The 24,800-nt window shown below is 37.1% G+C and overlaps 2 protein-coding genes across 4 annotated transcripts in view; one reads left to right on the top strand and one right to left on the bottom strand.

The window, feature by feature from the left end:
• Positions 1–19,176, bottom strand: part of kmt2bb (lysine (K)-specific methyltransferase 2Bb) — a 40,067-nt gene extending 20,891 nt beyond the window's left edge. For both annotated transcript variants that reach the window (XM_039670970.2, XM_039670972.2), the window contains exons 1-17: positions 18,794–19,176; positions 15,703–15,781; positions 12,080–15,385; positions 9,349–9,548; positions 8,693–8,797; positions 8,235–8,391; positions 7,732–7,942; positions 6,355–6,419; positions 6,027–6,266; positions 5,783–5,889; positions 5,560–5,670; positions 5,235–5,348; positions 4,896–5,042; positions 3,788–3,880; positions 3,241–3,358; positions 2,023–2,136; positions 1,165–1,370 (exon numbers count right to left, since the gene is read on the bottom strand). In XM_039670970.2, coding sequence (XP_039526904.2) covers positions 1,165–1,370; positions 2,023–2,136; positions 3,241–3,358; positions 3,788–3,880; positions 4,896–5,042; positions 5,235–5,348; positions 5,560–5,670; positions 5,783–5,889; positions 6,027–6,266; positions 6,355–6,419; positions 7,732–7,942; positions 8,235–8,391; positions 8,693–8,797; positions 9,349–9,548; positions 12,080–15,385; positions 15,703–15,781; positions 18,794–19,102 — 5,682 coding nt within the window. In that variant the 5' untranslated portion in view covers positions 19,103–19,176. The remainder of the gene's footprint in view (positions 1–1,164; positions 1,371–2,022; positions 2,137–3,240; positions 3,359–3,787; positions 3,881–4,895; positions 5,043–5,234; positions 5,349–5,559; positions 5,671–5,782; positions 5,890–6,026; positions 6,267–6,354; positions 6,420–7,731; positions 7,943–8,234; positions 8,392–8,692; positions 8,798–9,348; positions 9,549–12,079; positions 15,386–15,702; positions 15,782–18,793) is intronic.
• Positions 19,177–20,075: 899 nt separating this feature from the next.
• psenen (presenilin enhancer, gamma-secretase subunit) lies at positions 20,076–22,347 on the top strand. Of its 2 annotated transcripts, none has more exons than XM_039670576.2 (4): positions 20,076–20,228; positions 20,635–20,701; positions 20,824–20,928; positions 22,057–22,347. In XM_039670576.2, exons 2-4 carry the CDS (start codon positions 20,641–20,643, stop codon positions 22,194–22,196), a joined length of 306 nt encoding a protein of 101 aa, XP_039526510.1. In that variant the 5' UTR covers positions 20,076–20,228; positions 20,635–20,640; the 3' UTR covers positions 22,197–22,347. The 2 variants fall into 2 exon arrangements, with proteins under 2 accessions (XP_039526510.1, XP_088977161.1); XM_089121035.1 differs by lacking the exon at positions 20,076–20,228 and adding an exon at positions 20,274–20,343.
• The last annotated feature ends 2,453 nt before the right edge of the window (positions 22,348–24,800 follow it).

Genomic DNA, 24,800 nt, shown 5'->3' with positions numbered 1-24,800 from the left:
GTCGACCAGTTGCATTTTTTTTTTTTTTTTACCAATAGAAAGAATTTTTTAATGATTTACTCCTTGATATTTATTCATTTATAAGCAGTTATGTATTACTGTATTCTAAATATAATTAGCCTATGTTTTGTCCCCAACTTTAAAATGCTTTAATTTAGGCTATTTTTGTAACTGCGCCACAGTTTAGTGGACACACATAATACACTCGGGAACCGCACCTGTGGCTGGCTGCGCTGCTGCTCGCGCTCGGTAAGGGATGCTGTATTCATTCAGTTAGAACGCTGCTTGTTTTGGCTTTAGTCGACAAAATGTCCAGGAAATCTAAATCTTTTGTCTGGCTGCATTTTAAAACAAAGAGGACAAGACTGTGGAGGGAGGCGATTGCGTTGCTTCATTATGAGCGCGCAAGTCGCGCGCCTACATTTGAAATCGAACTTGAGCGCGCAAAAGACGTGAGCAGCCTTTTAACGGCTATATCATGCTGACTCAATAGATTGTGTTTTCTTAATGTTTTCGTTTTTATTTGTACACTTGACGCATTTGAAAATAGCCTAAATAATGCAACAAAACGAAAATAAACCTATACGCGGTCCTACAGCCTATTATTAGGATTGTTTTTAAGTTATTTGGGTTTTTTGTGTGTTGTTTAAAACGCCTTGATCGTAAGTACTAAAGTTAACCCATAGCTTTGAAAGTAAAGAAGAATATAAAGCCTGTAAAAACGAGAGCTTTTGTTGGGATTTTTCATTATGTGGCAGATAGCAGTTATATTTTTTGCAGCGTGTGGTGTGGTCAGGTGCGCGATTGTGACTGTTACTATAGACCTAGGACAGAGCTCTTCACTCTTTGCAGTTAAAAAATCACTTAATTTTTCAAAGAATTGTATTATTATTATAGTTTTATTTATTTGTTATGTTTTTTCGTTGTTGTTTTATAAATGCTCAATGACAATTGTTTAAAAAATGTTTAATCAAAACATGTTTTTTTTTTTTTTGTTAGTCGACTAATCGTTGCGCAGGACTCGACTTTGGTCGACTAAGGATTTCTTTGGTTGAATACAGCCCTACTGCAATCCTAGCTGCTGTTTGAACAATCAACAGTATCTGGTTGCGGCAGCTTTAAAATACAGCATTCTAGGTTTAGGAGAGATCATCGGATGCCCACCTTCTTGCAGGTGACCAGGTGCTTGGTGAGGCTGGAGGTCAGCAGGCATTCCAGCACCCTCTCTAAGCCAGTCCTCAGCTCCTGGTTGAGCAGTTCTCTCCACCCCGCTCCATTAACATCCTCTCCATTGGGCTGCTCTTGTAGGCACGGCTGACAGGAATACACCACACTCTCGGGTAGACTCGACAAGATCTCATACAAGTCATCTGTGACAAAACAAAAGTTTGAGGAGTAAGGCACAGATGCAAGAGGTTGATTTTCATATTGATGATTCAGAGTGGAGAACTTTCACACACAGTAGTCATCTGTGACAATTATTTTTCCCAGCAACTCCCTGAGAATGTGTCCATCAATAAAACAGAATGATTGCTAAACAATTGTGTTTATAAGTTTGGCCTGTGAACACAATAGTTCAAAAACAACTAAGATGGAGGAGGGAATTTCCTTTGCATGACAAGTTTTTTTCGAAAACATTTTATGCAAGGATACTTTTATATTCCAGCCACATACAAAAAAACAAATCAATTAATTATCCTATAACACACAATAAATCATTTAATTATCTTAAAATGCACAATAAATAAGTATAAAATATTTATTTACAAACCGCTGGTATCTGGAGGTTTTTGTTTTGTGAATTTGGTTAAGTGTCATTCAAATGAAAAAAAAAAAAAGATCATAAATTTAGATTGCAAGTTCATATGTATTACATTTGATTGATACAAAATAAACAAATTAAGATAAAATAAAACAAGATATTAATAAATAAAATCTGTAAAAAAAACTAAATAAAAAAAATCTATAAAATAAAACCATGTGGCCATCCCACTCAAGGCAAGATCTGAAACGGTCACTCACCTGTCAGACCTTCACATTTAGCATGGACCCAGTGGTTGCAAGTGGAGCACTGCATCATTTGGCTATCGTAGTCATTATCTTCATAACATTTGAAGCACATGGTACAGTAGTTACCTAGACACAGAGAAAATTTTACTTTGTGCCGACGTGTTTGTCACACATGGCGTTTTTCACATAAAGTGTAGCTATTAAAAGGTCAGCCTGGTCGACAGCTAACATTTTTTTAGTCCATTAGTAAAAACATGGTCATGAGTTTCATGAGATCATAGCCTACACCCAATTGAGGTTTCCTTTACAACCAGGGCTTAATATTCACAGTTGTCAAGCGGCAAATGAGAGTACATGGAACAGTACACATGAGTCAGTCATATCAGTCACATGTTGGCTGGAAACATTTTTATGAATCCTAACACTGCAATGTTGTGAGAACATCAATGTGAATGGATGACACTCGAGACAGACGACGGGCCGGTGCTGTGTCGTCACGAAAGTTCATTTAAATATTCAAGAAGGTGTGAAAAGGAACTCAATTCGTAAAATAGAAATCTTTTGTAAAAAAAAAAGTTTGGGGTCAGTAATTTTTTTTCTTTCTATTTTTGAAATGGATGTGTGAAATTGATAAAAAGTGATAGCGAAGATTTAAATTGTTAGAAAAGATTTCCATTTTGAATAAATGCTGCTCTTTTTATCTTTTTATTCATCAAAGAGTCCTGAAAAAATATTAAGCAGCACAACTGTTTTCAACATTGATAACAGAGTATCAAACCAGCATATTAGAATGATTTCTGAATGATCATGTGACACTGGAAATGAAAATTCCTCCAAATAAATTATAAATTATATATAATATAAAAGTATATTAAAATAGAAAATCTTCATTATAAATTGTAATAATATTTTACAATATTTCTGTTTTTTTTTTTCCTGTATTTTTTATTAAATAAATGCTAGCCTTGAGCCAAGTCAACAACACTAAAAATGCTTGAGGGAAATGCTGGTATCGTCACATTTTTTTTAAATCTCAGTACCGACTTAGTACTTTTGACAACTCTACTGCAGAGTGTAGGCAAAAGCCAAATAAAATCATCATGTTATGCCAAGAATAAAAAATCCTCAAGAGCTTGTATTTATTAACGGTACATTATTTTGTTGGCTTGAGTTAATCCGACTGGACGGGTGATGAAAAATTTAACACTAGGAAAGATCCCGAAGTCTCACCTTGATCAAACAGCCTAGTGCAGTCAGGACAAAGACCCTTGTCGTGATTCCACTCAGTGTCCCAGCTCTTTCCTGGAGTCACACCACAACTCTTGCACCGGATGCATGTCATACACACCTTAAAAAAAAAAAAAAAAAAATGTCACTCAATAAATTTAAACATCGTCGTGAAACTATGACTGACCAAACATGAAAAAAAAAACATGTCATTATTACATATATGCGTCATTATAAACGTATATAAAATATATATACATAGTGTATAGTCTACTATTACGGTTCTTTTTGAAGTCCTGGCAACTGTAAATGTTTGTTCAAAATTTTCCTGTCAATATGAGTTTTCATTTGTGGGTGAACTGAATTATACAATATAAACACACATTTACACCTCAATGTCTTTTCAACAAAAACGAACTGAAGTACTATTTTATGCTGCATGTTTGCGTTGGCATTCTACAGAAAAGCAATGTCTTGGAAGCAAAAGACTTCAAAGTAATACCGAACTATGTTTTGCAAGTGGAGGAAAGTCCCTCAGTGGACAACTTACCCAAGGCTTCTTACGTTTGTTGGGTTTGGGGTAGTTGGGACCCAGACAGGCAGGATGATAACAATTCTGACACCTTTCACACTCCAGCAGAGGCTGCAAAAAACATTTACCAGTGACATCAAAGCTGTTACAGATCAGCCGTTTCCATCGAAAAGTCCCTCTTGTGAGAACAAGACATGTGTACACTACTGTTCAAAAGATTATTTCCACCAAATAAATTATTACTTTAATTCAGGGACGGTGCATTAATAATATTAACAATATTTATTAACAATACTATTAATAATAGTAACAATATTTCACATTACTGTTTTTACTTTTACTGTTCTATTTTTTTTTTGCATCAAAATACAGTTAAGACCATTTCAGTCATAACCTTTAAATAAGGGTTAATGTTAGTGATGCATCGATGTGAAAATTGTGGCCGATACCGATATTAATATTGCTGTTATGGCCGATACCGATATTTATATCTCTGTATAGAAAACACATAGCGAGGATTTATAAGGGTCTTATCAAGCGAAACGATCGCTCATTTAAAAAAAAAAAAAAGAAATGCTCGCCTTGCTCTGTTCTGTGATGCACGTTTGTGACTCTCCTGTTTGAACTCGTTCATCAAAATGAACGAAACGAACAAATTGACTCAGAAAAAGATTTGTTCATTTTGATGACTGAGTTCAAACAGGAGAGTCACAAACAGAGCAAAGCAAGCATTTGAGCTTATAAAATTTAAACTTTGTTATTTATTTATTAAATGAGCGATCGTTTCGCTAGATAAGACCCGTGTTCATCGTCTGGAATCGTTAAAAGCCCTTTAAACAGTTTGCAGTTTGCACTGAAAGTGTCTTTTGGACCTTGAACCGTTTGGTTCCCACTGAAGTCCATTATATGGAGAAAATCCTGGAACGTTTTCATCAAAAACCTTAATTTCTTTTCGACTGAAGAAAGAAGGACATGGACATCTTGGATGACATGGGGGTGAGTAAATTATCAGCAAAAGTTTTAAAAAAGTGAACTACTCCTTTAAAGAGATTGAGCATTTAAAGCGCACTTGGAACAAACAATATTTTCATCCTCTGGTGTCATGTTTTGGAGTGTCGCAAATTACCTTGGATGCTTTATTCTTGCAGCCACAAACGCGGCAGAACTTGCAGCGACGACAGCACCAGTTCTCCTTGTTTTCCTCCAGTGGACGCTCCGAAGGGTCCAAGCAGAAGCGATGGAAAGGCTCACAGCAGACTTGACAGTACAGCATCTGCACATGAAAATTCACAAGATTTTACTTCCAGGATTTCACAACTTCACTTTTTTCAGGATTTCACTCACTTGGGTTTTCCAAGTAAAGATGTTTTTCATGTATCATCAGTTAAGTAATATGAAAAAAAAAATCACCTTAAAATAAACCCTTCTTATTATGTTGCTGAAATGAAGAGCAGTCAGGACGTACCTCATGTTGGCCTTTACTGGCACACAGCAGGCAGGCGTACTGGGGCACGAGGGGTACAGACGTGAGGATGCTGAGACCTCCAGTCGCCCACACACTCTGTACGCTACAGTCCTCCTGTGGAAAAAAACAGAAAAGAGTAAGGAACGTTTTGGCACCACAGTTTCTGCCGCATGCTTTCATCACACCCTGATTATTCCATAACAGAATCAAGTGCTGCCATCATGTGGCAAACCTTTGCACTGCTGAAATCTGAGGATCTGTGTGGATTACACATAAAACAGAACTTGACTTATACTCCGCTTTGTAAAGGAACATAGATATCTACCTTAAAATCAACACAAATCTTATGGGTGGGTTCTGCAGGCTCCTGTTCTCTCTCTGCGAAACCATTGGCGAGGGCTGCAAGGACGCTGGGTGGCGTCTGCTCCTGAGGGCTCTGCAAACAAAGGAACAATGGACGTTGCTTTCGATGCTTCAATGACATTTATTTTGGCTGAATGAGGACAGGACTCGTTGAAAGAGTCCACCGGTATCAACAACATGAATACCTTCTCAACTTTCCGTTTGATAGGTGGAACCCTGTGGAAGCCAGGCCTGCGATGGCGCACTCCCTCGTCAAAAGCATCGCCAATGAAGTCGTCAAATGACACAAAATCTGTGGTGCATTTAATACAAACAGAACTAAATAATGCAAGCAAATAACAAGATTCTGGTTTCAATTCCACTTTTCAAAAAAATCAGAACCAGTTATGAATAAAGCCGTTTGTAGATTCCTGATCACTGAGGTCTAACCTGGGTTTCGAAGACCAGGGGTTCTCCTGCGGCCTGGGGAAGTGGAATTTGAAGCTCCTATCCAGTCGAAGTCGGAGTCATAATCCAGGAGGTCGCAGTACGAACGTGGTTTTACGTGTCGCCGCGGCTGTTTCCGCACAGATGGACTGTCGCCCATCCGCCCGGTCCCATCGCCGCCCTCACCTTCTTCATTACTTGAGTAACACACATTTATCATGGAGCGGCGCTTCTTCCCATGCCCTGACAAATAAGGACACATTTATAGCAGACGTACAAAGAATAAACAGAGCACTTCATTTTGTATGCCAGCTTTACAACACGTTCTTACCTTTTTGGAGCTTGCCACTTAGCCTCATGGCCTTCCTTTCTTCAACCTGATCACATCTCTTGTATCTTTAAAAAAAATTAATTATAATAATAAGAGAGAGTAGTTTAATTTGGACAGGAGTTGGTTGATTCCAAGTTCGAAAAATATGAGGACCTTGAATCAGACAAAAGCAAGAAAATTGTTGTACAAAATTTAATTATAACAGGGGCAGACATTATAAAAACTAACACATTTTTAATTAAAAAAAAAAAAAAAACTAACAAACTAAAACAAATGGGTTTTACAATGCCCTTTTTTAGATAGATTTCTGTACAAAGGACACTTATTGGAAATGTAATTTGTGATTAATTAGAATGTATTGATATTTAACACATTGACTATTAATATAGATTCCTTCTTACTAATAATATATTCCATTTTTTGTAAAAAAAAAAAAAAAAAATTCCTTTGAACACATTTTCCCTGTATACATGGTGGTTGTTGACAAAGTTGTTAGTTTTTTAACAAAACTAAACCTACTTCAAAGTGTTTTTGTTAATTGAAATAAGCTAAAATAAAATAAGATACAAATATTAGTTGGAAAAACTTTGCCAAACGAACCTAAATGAAAATTTTAAATGTTGGCAATTAACTGATCTACTAAAACCACTAAAACAGGAATGAAAATAAGTTAAACCTAAACAGATATAAAGAAAAAAAAAAAAAAAAAAAATATATATATATATATATATATATATATAATAAAATGTATATACAGCAATAAATAATACTAAAATAAAACTAGTTTTGAAAAGTATCTTTTTCCTCAATTAAAAAACAAATAAATATTAATGTTTACAAAATTAAAAGAGTCCCACTTTAATGGTGCAGTATGCAATATTGACCACTAGTGTTTGAAACGGGTATTGCAGACCAAATTCAAAACGGTGGAGTGTTGCCAGGTTGAGGACACACACAACACGGAAAACCTTAACTGACAATGGAAGCCAACAAACCCTACACTCTAAGTTGATCAGCTAATGTACTGTATCTGTGTTTTGATATGCCTCTGGTCATAGAGCTTTTTAAATGGATGCTGAGGCCTTTTAGGTCACTTAGAACCAGCGATCTCTGATCCAGTTTGTTTACTGGCTCCCATGACAACAATACCCTGTGTTTCCCGCCAACTGGCAATACTGTCAAAATACTATTGGGCAAATTGACAGCAGGCGAGATCACACAGACCAAAACAAAAACAGACAAAATTGTCAAAAAATTACATACAGCACCTTTAATATAAAATTAGTAGTGCAGGAAAAAAGCTGGTTTCTCCCATGAACTACTGTGCCTGAAAAAGACTGACTGCAGTAGTCTGGGTAAAATAACAAACATACTTACACACAGCACTGCCGTTTTGTGTTGGGGCCACCAAACTTGGGTTTGTCCAAGCAGTTGATGCACCTGCCACAGTCCTCCTCATGCAGGCAACCTTTACACTCCCCACACCGTCGGGACCGGTTCCCAAAGAAATGACCTCGACCGCGACGAAACTTTGGCGTCCTGTGTTCTTGCAATACAGGGCTTTCCGGGTCAGAATGAGACTCGACTCCTGCAGCAGTGATACAAAAATATTCAAAACAACGCCTTCATACACAATTAACAAAAGGTATCAAATATTATCAACAAATTAGTGTAGGCAACTACAATGCTGTCTAGTAGCTTACTAGGCTTTGGAACAGACCAGAAGTGTATTATTCATAAATCACATAAAATATAAACAGTAAGCAGCAGATTCACAAGAAAATATCCACTTAGAAAAGTTACACCAACTGAAGTCTATTATGACATCCTCTCTTAGGTTTATTGGTAATCTTTGCAGTTTGCAGAGTAAGTGATGGTACCTTTTTCTGCAGGTGAAGGGGATATGTCCGATCTCTCGTGCAGGGGTAGCGCACTAAGCCGCGGGATGTCATCGGGGATCATGGCACGAGGCTGACCCAAAACCACAGCTGCAGCTCTGCATACGTGCTTAATGCGAGGCCCCCCTCTGGCAGGTTCCTTATGGAGAGATTTGCAATGTATAAAACCAAAAGCACTCAAAAAAATCTGTTCTGTTCTCGTACTGGTTTGACTGGCATCATATTTGCTAAAATTATGTCAATAATTAGTGTGCACATATTTAGCATGTGGTAACCTAGTTACAATCTTCTATCTTTCTATCATATTTTTAGTACCAATACTAAAGTATAACGAAATCTAATAAGAATCAAACAAGTTTCTAGTGGATTGACTGAAAACAACACAAAACTCTGTTTATTTAGTAGGATTCTTATTTGATAAAAAAGGGAAAACCTGATACCTGCTCTGGAGAAGCATCAGTCTTGTTGGGGCAGGCATTTTTAAGCCGTTCTTTCGGTTTTCGTCTCTGTCTCTTTGTTGCTGTAATTCTACCCTCTGGCAAAAGCTACCACAAACAAGGTGTGACAACAGATGAAAACAATATTAAAAGCACTTCAATTATACACATGGCCAAAAAGCATCTACCAAGTACGAATTTCTTGAAGCATACACTATTGTTTAAAAGTTTAAGGTCATTATTTTTAATGTTTTTGAAAGCAGTTTCTTCCACACAAAGGATGCATTTATTGTACACAGCAAAAACATTAATATTGTGAAATATTATTACAATTTAAAATAACTGTTTTCTACTTTAATACATTATAAAATGTAATTTATTCCAGTGATGACAAAGCTGAATCATTCCAATATGCAGATTTGATGCTCAAGAAATATTTTTCACTATTATCAATGTAGAAAACTGTTGTGCAGCTTAATGTATTTGTGGAAACTGCCATTTTTGATCAATTGAATGCATCCTTGCTGAATAAAAAAAAAATAAAAAATCTAAATATGGGCTACCGTTACATACGTGTCCACATTACCCCATGACCACAAAGTATTTAGAAAAACAGATCATCTTAAAGGAAAGGTACACATTTACATAAATGGACGTACCCCAGATGATTTCAGCTGTTTCTGCTGATCTATTTTGATGAGTTGAACCTTGGCTTTCTTAAGGAGGTTGAACATGCGCTTGTTGGCTCCTGTCAGGCGAGGGCGCTGGGTGGTAGCTTTCTCCTCAATGTCAACGACATGTTTCTGAGTTTCCTCAGAAACCAGTCGTTCTGATTCTGTGAGGTGTATCTTATCAAAGTCTGAAAAAGAACAAATGAGTATGGACAGGTTAAAACCAAAATACAGCCAAGCAGGACTTTGACATAATTATTTGAAGCATTATTTGACATAAAATACTCAATGGTTGAAAAAACCATGAACTGTGTTAAATTAACTGTTAACTAATCCAGGGCTCCAGACTAACTTTTTACCTTGGTTGTAGTGGTGCGCCAAATTTTTATTTAGGTGCACCCACATTTTTCCTCGGCTCACGTCACTTTTAACGCCACAATTTCAAGGTCACCTTTTTACTGCGCTCCATATACATTCATATATATATATATATATTATGTAAATGATTTTAAACAAGAATAAGATATAGGTAAATACTTTTTTTATTATTTGAAGCACAATTATACTGTATATAAAAATAAAAATATTTTTTTTTAAAAACAACAAAATGTTTAAAGTGAGCTGCCAAACTAACACATTTTAAGCAAAATAAAATATTTCAAAATAAATAATAAGTAGACAGTACTACTGTTTAAAAGTTCTTCCCTGACCTGATGGCTGAAGTAGCTCTATGTCTGGTAGGGCTGAACGATTATGGAAAATAATCGTGATTTTGTGATTTTTTTAACCAATATTGCGATTGCGATTTAATATACGATTTTTTTTTTTAAAGTTCTTCACCTTCTGTATTAGTCGATTATTAACACTTAAAATATGTATTTAATTACATGTGTAAAAACACATACTTTAAAAAAATAAATAAATATAAAAAAAGCATTTAACTAAACCAATTACATGTTAGGTGGAGTGATTTCCCCCTCAGTTTAGATACGATAAGCTGCATTCACACTAATGCACATATCTCTATTAAAATTGTAAATGTGGTTTGTCCTATTGGTTTAAGATATAACTGACCACGTTTAAATTAATTTCGCGTCACAAAAGCATTTTGACGTGCAAGTACTTTTAACCAATGAGTCGCTCACAGCCGCATGCACGAGCGCTCTTCACAAAGCACACGTTTGTATTTTAAAATGAAAGCAGCCTCTGTGATTTTCATATTTTTAATATATAAGCCAACTGCTTTCCAAAAGACATAAATAATGCCTTTGTGAAGCATTTGTAAGGAAAATTCCCGTGGGAGACAACGCGCACTGCAAGAGTAATGTTATAACATCAAGCAAAGCGGCAAAACCTGTGCAATGAAGCCCGCGAATGTCCTTGTAATTCGGTTAAACCCCGAACGAGTATGAAATACCATGTTTCAGGAGGTTCGAACGGTGTCTCGTGTGTGTGTGTGTGTGTGTGTGTGTGAGTGAGTGAGTGAGTGAGAAAGAGAGCGAGAGAGAGAGAGCAAGAAAATAGAAGCAAGCAGAACACTGTTGCAGCGTCATCATGTTAAACGTGTGTATTAAACACCATAAGGTGCATATCATATGCATGCAAAAACTATTTTTGCTGTATTAATGGCACAAGAAATAAAATTTGTGCAATCAACAGGCTTTCATGAGATCGTGGCAGGCTTTAACGAGCAGCAGTGGGTCCGAAATTTTAAGATGAACAAGCTTTGATATGTTGTGTCAACGTTTGTCCACATTCCTCTCCTCCGACGATACACTGTTTCGTCGGGCCATCATCCCCTTTGCAGATGCGCATTGGGGTTTCTCTCGTCATTAAACCACGAATGTAGCCTAACGCCTCAGAAAATCCAAACAGCCTGTTTAAATGACAGTCACATTGGCACATATCTGATTTATATCTCATTTATTTCCACATATGAACGAGGCCTAAAACCGATCTCGAAACATCCGAATGCATGCGCTTTTTCCTGTTTACACAGTCATAGAACACATCCGATCGGTCACATATGAGCAAAAAAAATCGGACTTGGGTCACATTTCACTGACAGTGTAAACGAGGCCTGATTCTCTGGTGCTCAGGTCGCAATTTCAATCACACAGCATGGGGCACGAGGAATATCTACAGGAATATCTGGACCACAGCCAATCAGAGGCAAAGACACGCCCCATCTCTGTCTCTGATTGTTTAGACCACGATACGATCCAACCATAAGTGTGAGTTCTGTCAAAGGAGAACAAGTGCTTCGTTCGTGGAGAGCAGATGCAAGGACGTTAAGTGCACCGGTGCGACCGAGGAAAAATTTTAGTTGCACCCTTACAAATTTTGGTCGTACTCTAGAGCCCTGTAATAGGAACATTTTAGAAAGAAAATTTGGTAACAATTTATTTTACAGTGTCCTTGTTACATATGTTACATGTACTTACCATAGTAATAACAGTAAATTGTGCATAATTACATGCAACTAACCCTCAACCAAACCCTAATCCTATAGTAAGTACATGTTGTTAATAAATATTACTCAGTGTACTCAGTTTCAAATAAAGTGAAACAGAAATTTCTTTGGCATAACGTGAACTGATGATTAGTTCATAACGAGACCAGGAATATGTTTTACAAGTTTATCTGATATCAAGTGTATTTTAAGGCAGACAGCATTTATTTATAATTAAAGGTTTAGACAAATAAAATCTTTGCCTACCTTTGCATTTATTGGGAAGAGAGATGTCTGTATGAATGGAAAACTCATCTGGCAGGTCATCCTCTTGGATGTCTTTTGCCTGGTGTTGCGCCAGCAACTTGGCACTCAGAGCTCGGACACAGATGGAGACTTTGCGAACAACCCCAGGGGTGTTGAGATCCTCAATCTTGAGTTTTGCTTTTTCTTTCTTCATGTCTCTGAGAGACTTTATTAGACTGGCCCCTTCATCCAACTCCTTCCTCTGTGTCTTGGCAGGGGATGATACAACTTTGCCTATTTTGTCCTTTGGGGTCTTTTTACACCTTGAGAGACTCTGTTTGAGTTTAAGCTTTTTGTATAACCTAAATTTTGATGTTTGCGCTTTGAATTTTGAGGATTTTTTCTTCTTTTGGAGAGGATCAAGCAACGAGTCCACTGTAAAATCTTTGGCAGATAGCAAGGTCTCCAAATCCTTGTCAAGATCTTCATCAAAGGTATACACATCGTCATTGGCAGGCTCCAGCACTCCCCATTTGAAACCCGGATCTCTGAGTAGCGATCGCCTTTTCCCAGGCTGCTTCTCCTCACTGAAGATCTCAGCGTCATCAGGTGATTTAGGTTTTGAGTCCCAAACGGAAGACAAATCAAGATCAGTTTCACTCAATTCATCTTCGTCCTGAGACTGAAGAGATCCAAGTTCACCGCATTCGTTGGATTCAGGTTTCTTTGATTTCGATTGTAGACCAAGCTTCTTTTGCGAGTTCTTGCGGGGAAGATCGGACATACCAAGATCATCCATGAACCTCTTTGGCGTTTTGATAACCCGAGAGGATCGGGCACTAACAACTGGCATTATGAAATGTCTGATGGTTTTCACAAACTTCGTTTTGCTGCGTTGGATGTCTTGATCTTGGTCTGTTTTCACATTCACAGAATCCGTTTCGGCCTGATCGGAAAGTTGATCACCGCTGGCGTTCTCCAACTGCTTGGATAAGAGCTTAGCTTTTTTCCGTTTACCCTCTAATGACTGAAGACTCGAAATCTGTTTCCTCTTGTACTTTGTTGAGAATATACCAACTAGTTTAGACTCTCCAACTTCAGACCCCATCATCGTTGGGCAATCGTCCCCAACCTCAACCATTTTCCTCTTTTGCAATTTCGGATTTCTTATTCGCCGTCCAATCAAAGACTTTCTTCTACGCTTGACCCGTTTTATTTGCCTGTGTGGGGGAAGAGGTACCTGTGGGTGATCTCCCACAGAAGGCTCTAAAACTAGAACCTCTTCAGTTTCAATTGATGCCATCTCAAGTTTTATCTCTGGCAGGGGTTCTGTCCCAAGGTAAGGACTGGTTGGAGGTGATTCAACAGTTTGTTCGACGACCTGAGATTCGGCTGCTTCAGGTAATGGTTCTGTAGCTGGTGGAATGGACCTTTTACCTTTTTTCCGCGCACCTTTACTTAATTGCCTTTTTGGTTTGGATTCTACAGGTGCTGGTACAGGTGCTGGTACAGATGTTGGCGATACTGGCGATTCCTCCACCTGAGATTCAGTTTCAGTTGCAACTTCAGAAACAGGGTTTTCTTGAGATTCATTCGATTTGCCCTTCCGCCTGCACTTTCGTCTGTAAATTGTCCAGTGATTACGTTTTGTACGTTTCTTCCGAGCAGTGTTTTGACATAGCTTGTTCCTTACTTTGGGGGTAGGAGTGGTAGCAGTAATTTCCAACACATTCTCTGTCTTTTCTGAATGCTGATAGTCTTCAACTTTTGCAGGTTCTTTTATTTCAGGTGAAGTTTTAACTTGCTGAATTAAAAAGGATTGCTTTAAACTGTTGTTTTTACCTGGTGAGGAGACAACTTTGATTTGAAGTGGTGGAACGGTATCTTTACTTATCAGATCTTCAGGGTCCGTCTGAGTGGCCTCATCTGGATGTGCTTCAGTTGAAATTTCTGACTTTTCAAGAGCCTCCTTGTTTTCCTTTTCTAGGGTCTCCTCAACCTTCTCAATGTCCACTGGGTTCTCTGGGCTTTCAGGAAATAGATCACTGGCAATGTTCTCTATGATTTGCGACTCCTGTGAAGAGCTAGCTTCCAAGGTATTGGAAGGAGCAGATGTGGATTCTGCTTCTGTAGAAACATCTACTTCATCATCACATTTAGAGGTCACAAGTTCAGCGTCTGCGGTAGGGCTTTCATCTGCTTTGCTTGGACTGTCTTGGACTTGAGAGTCTTGGGGTTTAATTTCTTGCAATTCTTTGAGATCATCTTGGACTTGGGAATTTTTGCTTTTGCTTTCTTGGATTTTGCTTGGATCCTCTTGGATGTGTGAATCTTTGCTTTTGCTTTTCACTAGTGTGAGAGTCCACACAAACTTGCAGCGTCTCTTGCGAGAACGGGCTTTGGGGTTTCGTATTCTGGTCAGTTTCAAACCTGGAATTCCGACAAAATCATTGTCAAAAGAGAGTTTTTGAGGATCATCAGCTGAGTGGCAGAGATCTTTTGCTGTTGGTGCATGGGGCTCCTGATTCCTTTCAGATTCTTTACGATTTTTCTTCTTCTTTTTCTTTTTCTTCTTCTTTGAAGGTGACCTGGATTCATCAATTGTTGAGACCTCCAAAATCGACTCTGCTAAACTCTGGTTTCCAGATTCCCGTGGAACATTTAAGGACCTTCTGCGTTGTCTCCTAATTACAAGCTTATTTACCTCTGACGCCTCTTGTTCTGACTTATCGTCGGGTTTTGGCTCCACACTTTCATTGAGAGGTGGATTTTGAGACCTTCGAGTTGATTTCCTCAGCTTGAGTTTTTGGTCATTGGTCTCTTTTTTAGTATCCGTTTGTGGAGTGGACTCTACTTTCTTGTCAGCAGATCTACCTCGCCTTCTGGTACAAACCTCATCCTTTGCCTCACCAGCATTGATTTCACTGGCTGGTACGTTCGTCTTTAATTTCACATGAGTATTTGAGATTTGGGCACACTGACTTTCTGTAACTTCAGATTGGATTTCCTTCTGTTTTTTACCAGTTCTACGTTGGACTTTAACCACTGTCTTTTTTGCCACCAACTTGATTGTGATCCTTGGAGTTGATTGGGTCTCCCGTTTTCTTGACCCCCTTTTTCTCCTGGTGGGCTTCTCTGGTCCTCCACCACCACCACCACCATCATCATCTACTGATGTGTCCTTTAGAGACTCTTGACTGTGTAGTTGCTGAACAGAACATAAATCATTTTGAGGATCTTCTGAACCTGTTTTTTCCACTAAAGGAGAGACTGAAAGAGTCAGCCTTTGACGTATCCTCCTTGACGACTTTGCAGAAGCACGATCACCTGAAACAGATGATTCAAGATTAAATTAAATTTTATTATATTCATTCCACAGTGGTCAAGTGATTCAAACATGTTCGGGCTTAAGCTCCAGTGACTATTAATTGGAGACTGAAATAATAACATGTATCTTTTAAATGAGCTATGCCAACACTGTTTGTTCTCGTCTCGAGTCAGTGAAGTGACCCTCTGTTGTACAAGATGAAAAATTACTAAAATAACTCAAATCACATGGGATCAGTTTATGGTATAATAAAGCTACAATACAAACACAAACTTTGGGGATTTTCTGATTTATTTGCATTTGAAGCCACACTTACGTTTGTTTGGATTTCGTCCAGCCCGAACCGGGGCGCTGCTGTTTTCGTTTTGAATATCAAAGCCTTTGAATTCAGCTCCCTGAAAGTCAAAAAGAGATTTGAATTTGACATGCGTAACTTGTTTCAAGTCTAGGCTACATTTTACTTGTTTGTTGTGTTTTTACATCATTCACTTTGTGTACAAGTCACATAAATACACTACAGTTCTAAAGTTTGGGGTCAGTAAGGTGATATTTGGGATATTTTTAAAAGAAATTAATACTTTTATTTAGCAAGGGCACACAAAATTAATTGACAGTAAAGATGTATAATTGCTGTTCTTTTAACCTTTCTATTATTCAAAAAAGTCTGAAAAAAATGTTTCACAATTTACATAAAAATATTAAGCAGCTCATAATCAGTGGTTAACACTGATAATAATCTTCAATGAGCATTTAAAAAATATATTTAAATATAGAAAACAGTTATTTTAAATTGTTACTGTTTTACAGTATTTTTGATCAAATAAATGGAGCTTTGGTGAGCAATGAGCATAAGAGACAAATCAAAAAATCAAATTTCTCAACAGTAGTGTACATGGAAACGCCAGTTAAAAAAAGGCTAAACAAAAAGGAGAAACAAGATATAAAAAAGCATTCATTGCATATTTGTCAAAATGTTGCTGAGGATTTAAAACAGGTAGTACGTATTTTTAAGAGACCACTGAACATTTATAAAGGGGTTGTTCTTCATCTATGTTTTGTGGCACTTTTCTGCATAATGAGCATCATAGGATAGCTGAATGTCTTGTTTAAATTCACCTTGTCAATGTACTGAATATAAACAGAACACCACAACAACAAAGTAATGCCATTTCTGTGTTTGACAAATGTAAGGCCTTATAACTGTTAAAACACTGAACTGTAGAAGACATAACTCTTGTTTCACACTTCACAGAACACTGTTCATGCTCAAAGACAAAGAAATAACTGAACTGAAACAACTCCACTATTCTGTTGTGTGAAACAACGCAACTGGAACAAGTAAACTCGAAAATAACTGATTAATTATTTAGTATTAACTAAGAAAACACCCTCAGGTAAAGTACTGTTTACTTAATACACAATCTCTGTTATTTTAACATCTATTTGAAACATAAAAAAATATGTCTTTTGATAAGTTTACATGCAGCATGGTCAAATATATGTCTCTGGCTCTGCACTGACTAATATCACATCCTATACACAATATTACAACAGATAGCATGTTGGCAGAGAGATACCCTGCAAACTTGTCAAATCTGGACACAGTACTTCAAGTTTACAGAAGTTAAGTGAAAACCGAAACCATAAACCTCACAGAAGCAAATATACAGACAATGGCCCGTATCTATTTTTATAAGCGTTAGCGTCTTCAAACCTTCAAAGTACACAAAACTTTAACCTTAAACATCTTTTTTTTCAGTTGCATCTTTCTGCTCAGGCGACACAACACAAGTAACCATAGCACATTTCCATGCCAATGATACATGACGCATAGGTGAAAAAAGTGTGCCAGAAAAAAGCTGCATACAGGGTTCCCATGCCTCTTGACCAATGAATTCATGTGACTTTTCTCATTGTTCAAGATTACAGGATAAGGACTTTTAGAAAGAATTTGTGCACTCGCAAAGAGCAATTTCTGGCTAAAGCCAAGCACAACTATTAAAACTACACACATTTCCATGAATTTAACAGGTGTGCGTATCACAGTTTTACAATTCATTATATATCCAGGATTTCCATTATCATGGAAACGCTGTACATAACACTGACCAGCACACTGGGACAACACATCAATCCACATCAAATACATCAGTTTTGAAATTGTAATAGGCATTTATGTTGATACGATACAGCTATACCTAAATCAAGACAGGTTTGTCAATTTTATTGTTCATTTAGTAGCCTTGCCCACAAGGTTATGATAATACAACATAAAAAAACACCTATGTTGCTACAACAGTCCAGTTTTTGATAAGTACTTGTTTACTGTACAAAAAAACATAGTAAAATGGCTCACAATTTAAAATGGTCACATACTGACACACCTAAGTAAATATATATATGTGTGATGATAAAGTTCAATTCAGAACAAGACGTGACGTCAGTATGAGAATTTATAGAATAATAAAGTTGTGCTGGTAATAAAAGTAACAAGACATACCTTAGATATACCGTAACATGGGTACATGGGTAAACATACTAAAAGTATTTATTTTAATACAACATTATACCTGAAGTCAACATATATTAGGTCTAAAATTTACAAATATAATTATCCAAAAATATTATAACTGAAATCTATTCTACATATATATATATATATATATTTTCAATTACAATATGAATTTACATCATTTGTTGCCAATACACAGGGGAATTTTAAAACAAGGACTAGGGACAAACTAATATGCATCATCATTATATATATATATATATATATATATATATATATATATAAACTGATGCAAATGAAATAAGAAATAAATTCACTGGATTTTGTCTGATGTGTTCCCACAAATCCCACACCGCATAAGTAACACACAGTGAAAGTTTGTGTCAGCTGTACATAGATAACGATACCCACATATATATGCATTGACTGTCGTGGAATGACCTTCTAAGCATTAAAGTAACATCATTGTTCTTCACTGCAGGTGATCCACCAGCAATGAATACTCTTATCAGCAATCTGTCACAAGAATCAAGTCCAGTAAACTGGGTGTTGCAACTGGTGCATGCATAGGGAGAAAAAAAAAGACCATATGCACGTGCAAAGAGGATCAGTTAACGCATACAGTGGTGTTTATATGCAACACCTACAGCTGTATAAAACGAAATTGAAAAATTTCAAACTGCATGATCTCTGACCCACAATCTGCTATGAGCTACAATGCTACAGTATCTGCCCCCCTCCCCCTCCGTGTGTTAGTAACGCTATACGGCAGTCACTGCGCTCGCGCTACTTGTATTCTTATTCCTTCCTCTGAAACACGGTCGCGTAAAAACAAGCTAGCAATGGTGCATTAGATTGCTACAGTAAAAACCGCCAGTTTGAGCCATGCACTCACCTCTTCGCTCCCACTCGAGCTGTACCCAGCCTCTCCCAGGCTCTTGTAGCTCGCCTCAAGCCCGAGAAGGCGCAAGTGAGACTGGTCCTCGTTCAGCGCGAGCACCAGGCAGGTGGGCCTCGGGCCTCCGTTGAAGGAGATCTCGTCTAGATCTGTGCCAGAGCGTCCGAGCTGCCATCGCTTCTCCGAACGCAAACGGCTTCGCGACGACCAAGGCCGACCGGGGAAGCGACCCCGCGCCGCGCCCATACCGCCTGCGCCCACAACGGCAGCCGCGGTTGCTGATCCGCATCCCGCTGCCGCCATCATCGCATCAACAACAACACCGATAGACAGAAACTCCGGCTGCGAGAAGAGGGAAAGCGCTGATGGGAGGGGAGTGGACGCGCGCTGCACTATGGGAAGTGTAGGCTGGGAATGAGGTGTACTTCCAAAACATCTAGACAGAATTTCCAAAACATCTGGACAGAAGTGTTGAATATTTATTCTTTAATATATCGTTGTTATATATATATATATATATATATATATATATATATATATATATATATATATATATATATATATATATATATATATATATATATATATATTGTTTTAATATTTGTATATGTCAATATAGCCTACAATACAAGATTGTATTTATTTATTAAACTACATCATGTATTTATAATTGTTATTTCTTATTTAATAGATAATAATTATATATCAAATAAAACTTGTGGGGGAAAAATATTATTTGGAATATCAATGATTCTATTGGTCAGAAGATAAGTGCTTGCTTTTAGTGAGGGAAATATTACCGTTATACTATTGTTATAACATTTCAGAGATTTTAACCATTTGAATAGACTAAATGAAAAAAAAGAGCCTCCATGCGCATCATTTTCCATGCATGCATTTTTTTAACATCTAGTCAAATATAATGTTTTATGGATTTCACAATAAGCATATTGTTTATGTATGCAATATTGTAAACATATTTGATAATAATATTTAAATGTAGTAGTTTTAGTATTAGTAGTTTAATAGTTAAAAAATGTATTTACATCATGTCAGATATTTACTGTTATTTATGCTTTAAACATTATTGGATTGTAGTAGCAAAAATACAAAAAAATAATAATAATACTGTAAGAATAAAGGCAATTTAAAAATGAAGCATCTGTAGCCTACACATTATAGAGCAAATAATTGTGTGGGGAACTGTAATGAAATTAAGGGCAAATATAGACCAAATGGTGTAAGGTTCTAACCCATGATTTAAATACCAGTCACGCGCTTCACGCTTGTCCTAAACTCCATTAACCATCATGCAACACCGGAGTAGCATCATGTCATAGTTTCATCAGGAAGCGGAACCATAAAAGTTGTTTCCCCCCTCGCCTTTGTTGTGTTAAACCCTCCGTTTTCTCATCTGAGCTCGGCTGTTAAGGTATCAACCCACCTTCATTAAAATAAACGATCAGTTTAAGGTTTTATAGAAGACAGTCTGGCGCACGAGATCGGTTTTTGTTTGCTCGCAGTCCAGCAATGCTGTTTTGACTGAGGTGTATGTTTAGAAAATCCATCTTATTGCTCTTATTATTTTGACTGTTTTGCAAGCAGTGTCTTAATTGTGTTGATTAGATGATTTGATTTAATGACAAAGCTGTGACGGGGGCTTAAATGCGTTATGTTTCACAATAATCCTAATTTGCCTTTATCTGTAGCGATCATGTGAATCACGGTGTTATGGCAGTACTGTTTTCAATAGGCAGATGGCAGCAATGATTCAGGATATTGATAAGTTCACTTAGATATCCGTCTCTGGATTTATCAACGGACTCTTTTCTTCACAGACAACTATGAATCTTGAACGGATTCCCAATGAAGAGAAGCTTCAGCTTTGCAGAAGATACTACCTAGGTAAGCTGTGACAATGGGATATCATGATACTTCAATTTTTGTGTAGTGCACTGCACAAGTGTTGTTTTGTGTAGTGCACTGCACAAGTGTTGTTGTTTTCAATGTGCTCATTTTTTCCTCAGGTGGTTTTGCATTCCTCCCCTTTCTCTGGCTGGTTAATGTGATGTGGTTTTTCAAAGAGGCCTTTTTAAAACCTGCGTACACAGAACAACCACAGCTCAAATCTTGTGAGTATGTGACAATACATGTCATGAATCACACTTTTCACAAAACTTGCGTTTTACCACATTGCTGTGGGTGATAATCTTCCTTACAACTCTTCCCACAATCTGTTTCTTTAAAAAGGTCTAAACTCAGATATTAAGTCAGGAGGAAGTCTCGTTGCCACCATTTGATTTGCAAAAAAACCTCCAGAAAATATTCAGATCGCAGAGATGTACAAGCCGATAGATTGCCGTTCCCTCGCTGGAATTCTTGAGCCGAGTTTGTGTAAACTCGAGAGTGTGTTTATATGCAAGCCTCGTGATACTTTTAAGGGCATATTTTGAGTCCAGGAAATAGTTTAAGGAGTTACTTGTGTTCATCAATCACTTTTATTAAATATAATGTTATATTTAAGCAGTTAGGTTTGAGAAATCATGCTGTACTGTGAATATTATTCTCCATTATGGTGATCATTGTTGCTTTTAAACAGCTGCTACCATAAAGTGAATTTATTAACTGATGAAATGGATAAAAGCGTCTGCCAAATGCATGAACATAAATAGCACAATATTTCATTAAAACATTATTTTTTTAAGCCAGCTGAGTTGCCCTTTATACATAGTTAGATGTTGATTACACCTTTTTTATATTGTATTTCATATTTTTATATGGAACAGTTTATTTAATTTATTAGGAATACCATATAACCAAATTTGTTTACATTTGTTCATTTATCATATTTGATGCATATAGGAAGGGGGAAATATCACAATTTAATTCAGAAGTCCAAACCAAGCAAAAATATGCAATTTAGTACAGTTACTGATATTTATATGGCTAAGATATATCGGACTACATGCATGTATAGTTGTCGCTCCTTATCTCCCAATAATATGTTTTAGTTAGATGTTTAATTGCTTAGTTTTATGATTGAAGCGGTGTAGTTTTAATTGTGAAGAGCAAAATATATAATGAGAATGAATGAGAAATAAATGTTCCTCAACCTGTTGTATCATATTTGATACTCACATTTAAACACAATGTATGAATATTCAAGTAAACTTGCATTCCAGATTAAGATTTCACAGCAAAAGTTTAGTGTTTGAAATCTAGGATGTAATGTATACTGCTTCTTCTTCCACCTTCACCAGATGTAAAGAAGTCGGCTATGGGGCTTTTACTGTGGGTGGCCGTGCTGACGACGTGGATCACCATTTTCCAGCATTTCAGAGCACGGTGGGGTGAGGTGGGAGATTACCTCTCCTTCACCATTCCACTCGGCACAGCCTGATCAGATGACGCTGCTTTAAAATACCTCTTCTTTTTTTTTTATTCTCCTCCTATCGACATGATGCTCCTTCGCTAATTTGACCACTGTTGTCTCTGTTGTCCATTAATAAAAATTGTGTTTTGCACCATTTCAAATAAAATCTGAAAATTTCCTGCAGTGTCACTGTCTTAATCATGTAAAATACAGAAATATATGAAAATTAGCCATTTAAATAATTTAGAAATACAATTTTTAAAGCTTGTAAGATTTAGAAGAGTTAGAGGTAGAGTTTTACCTTTTTTATCCAGTGGTGGGAGATTTTGGGCATTAACAAGCAAAAAAAAAAAAAGTTAAAATTTACTTATTGATGTGCATGCAGCATATAGGATTCTCACTGTTAGAAACAATTTGTCAAAAAAAACTTTTCTTATGTTCAGGTGTGTGATATGATAACGACTTGAAATCATAATTTTAAATTTAAGAAACTACTTGGAATATTTGTACTTTAAAAAAGTCACATGGCAAGAAACCAGAGATGAAAACCTTAAAAGAGTAGTTCACTTTAAAAATAAATAAATCTTTTGCTGATAATTTACTCACCCCATGCCATCCAAGATATCCATGTCATTCTTTCTTCAGTTGAAAAGAAATTAAGGTTTTTCCAGTATTTTTCTCCATATAATGCACTTCAATGGGAACCAAACGGTCCAAGGTCTAAAGACAGTTTCAGTCCAAACTGTTCAAAGGACTTTAAACGATTCCAGACGATGAACAAGGGTCTTATCAAGCGAAACGATCACTCATCAAAAAAAAAACAACTTAGTTTTATACGCTTAAATGCTTTCCTTGCTCTGCTCTGTGCTGCGCGTTTGTGACTCTCCTATTCGAATGAACGAATCTTTTCCAGAGTCAACTCGTTCATTTCGTTTGTTTGAAAAATGATTTGTTCATTTTAATGAACAAGTTCAAACAGGAGAGTCACGAACACACATCAACAGAGCAAGGCGAGCATTTGAGCTTATAAAACTTTTTTTTTTTTAATGAGCGATCGTTTCGCTTGATAAGACCCTTATTCATCACCTGGAATCGTTTAAAGCCCTTTGAACAGTTTGCAGTTTGCACTGAAACTGTCTTTTGGACCTTGAACTGTTCGGTTCCCACTGAAGTCCATTATATGGAGAAAAATGCTGGAAAGTTTTCATCAAAAACCTTAATTTCTTTTCGACTGAAGAAAGAAAGACATGGATATCTTGGTTGACATGGGGGTGAGTAAATTATCAGCAAAGTTTTTTTTTTTTTTTAAAGTGAACTACTCCTTTAACTAGAGCAAAAATGCACACGTTTGTTTATACAACCGGATTTTAGTGCAACGTTGAAAAGAAAATCTATCTCCATTAATCAGCCACTCATTTTCCATTTTTAGAGCTTGTGAGTGGAAAATGAAAGCATGAAATGGCCAAGAGGGTTCTAGCGAAATCCACACGATGAACGAATTCCCTTGTTCTCTCGCTCACTAATCAACAAAGCTTGCAATCATTTTAAACCTTCTGCATACCAGACTCTGTAATATCGACGCATGAAGCCTCTGTCTCATTTGTAACCCCTTGCAGGCGCCTATTATGAAATTCGATCCAACTTTCGAGCGAACGCTAAGCCCCTCGTGGATCTTCTCGGGTGCTGTTTTTAGTCGCCTATAGCCAGTGCACACTGCACAGACAGAAAGTTCTTCTTCTGCTACCAGCGGATGGCAACAGCAGAAGGACATGTTATCCTCTTGCACTCCTGCCAGTACACTGGTCATGGTTTAAATCAAAGGGCCACGTGTGGTCATTAGAGCTTTACTACAATAGCATAAAACCATTTTTCGTAAGGCCTACAGCAAGGCAAGCAAACAAACAACAAAAACAAGAGAATGTTAACCTGTTTTCACAAGGTGATAAATTATCTCTATAGCCTTTTTAAGTAATGAGTCCAGTCTAAAATTAGACAAATGTGTGTTGTCTACTACAGCACGTGTTTTTTTTAATTTCCCACATATTAAAATAATTTCTGTCAGGATTTTTTTTTTCTCATCTGTCATCTGAGCGCGGATTGCACTCTTTCTTATTTATACAAGTAATTTTATATATATTTATAAAAGTAGCCAAATAAGCTTCACAGAATAGTTGTAATAAGTGTTGTGTATTTGATGTCTTTTTGGGAGGGGTGGGGGGTTTATCTGTGCTGTTTTTGTGGGGGGGTTTTGTGTGTGTTTTTTTTTTTTTTTTTTTTTGTGATGTGTATGTGGCATATATGCGTGGCATGGGCTTTGGGGCCAGTGTGTTGATATAAATTAAGTGATATATGTGGGCATACCAAGACACATCAACTGTATTGTTGAAATGGCTAAATAAATCTTTGACTTTGACTTTATGCGCCGGACACACACATACGACTTTTTGACATTGAATGGTCGCACATTCAGTTTTTGTGTCTCTCTTTGCTTAATATAAAACAGGCAAGGTGATGACAGAGAAGGCAACTATTTGAATCGTGTTCCACCACGTCGAATGAATCATTACATAATGTGGATATCATGGGAATAATGGGAGGAGTTAAACCACCCCACTCCTGTCATTGGCATAC

The sequence above is a fragment of the Pimephales promelas genome, chromosome 16 (assembly GCF_988280905.1).
Source record: "Pimephales promelas chromosome 16, fPimPro1.hap1.1, whole genome shotgun sequence".
Taxonomy (NCBI): domain Eukaryota; kingdom Metazoa; phylum Chordata; class Actinopteri; order Cypriniformes; family Leuciscidae; genus Pimephales; species Pimephales promelas.
This window is presented reverse-complemented; position numbering and strand designations above follow the sequence as displayed.

Excerpts from the sequence above, each read along its gene's own strand:
- psenen (XM_039670576.2), top strand. The coding sequence starts at position 20,641 with ATGAATCTTGAACGGATTCCCAATGAAGAGAAGCTTCAGCTTTGCAGA. Across the intron at positions 20,702-20,823 it reads TTGCAGAAGATACTACCTAG|GTGGTTTTGCATTCCTCCCC; the intron begins GTAAGCTGTGAC and ends TTTTTTCCTCAG. Across the intron at positions 20,929-22,056 it reads ACAACCACAGCTCAAATCTT|ATGTAAAGAAGTCGGCTATG; the intron begins GTGAGTATGTGA and ends CACCTTCACCAG.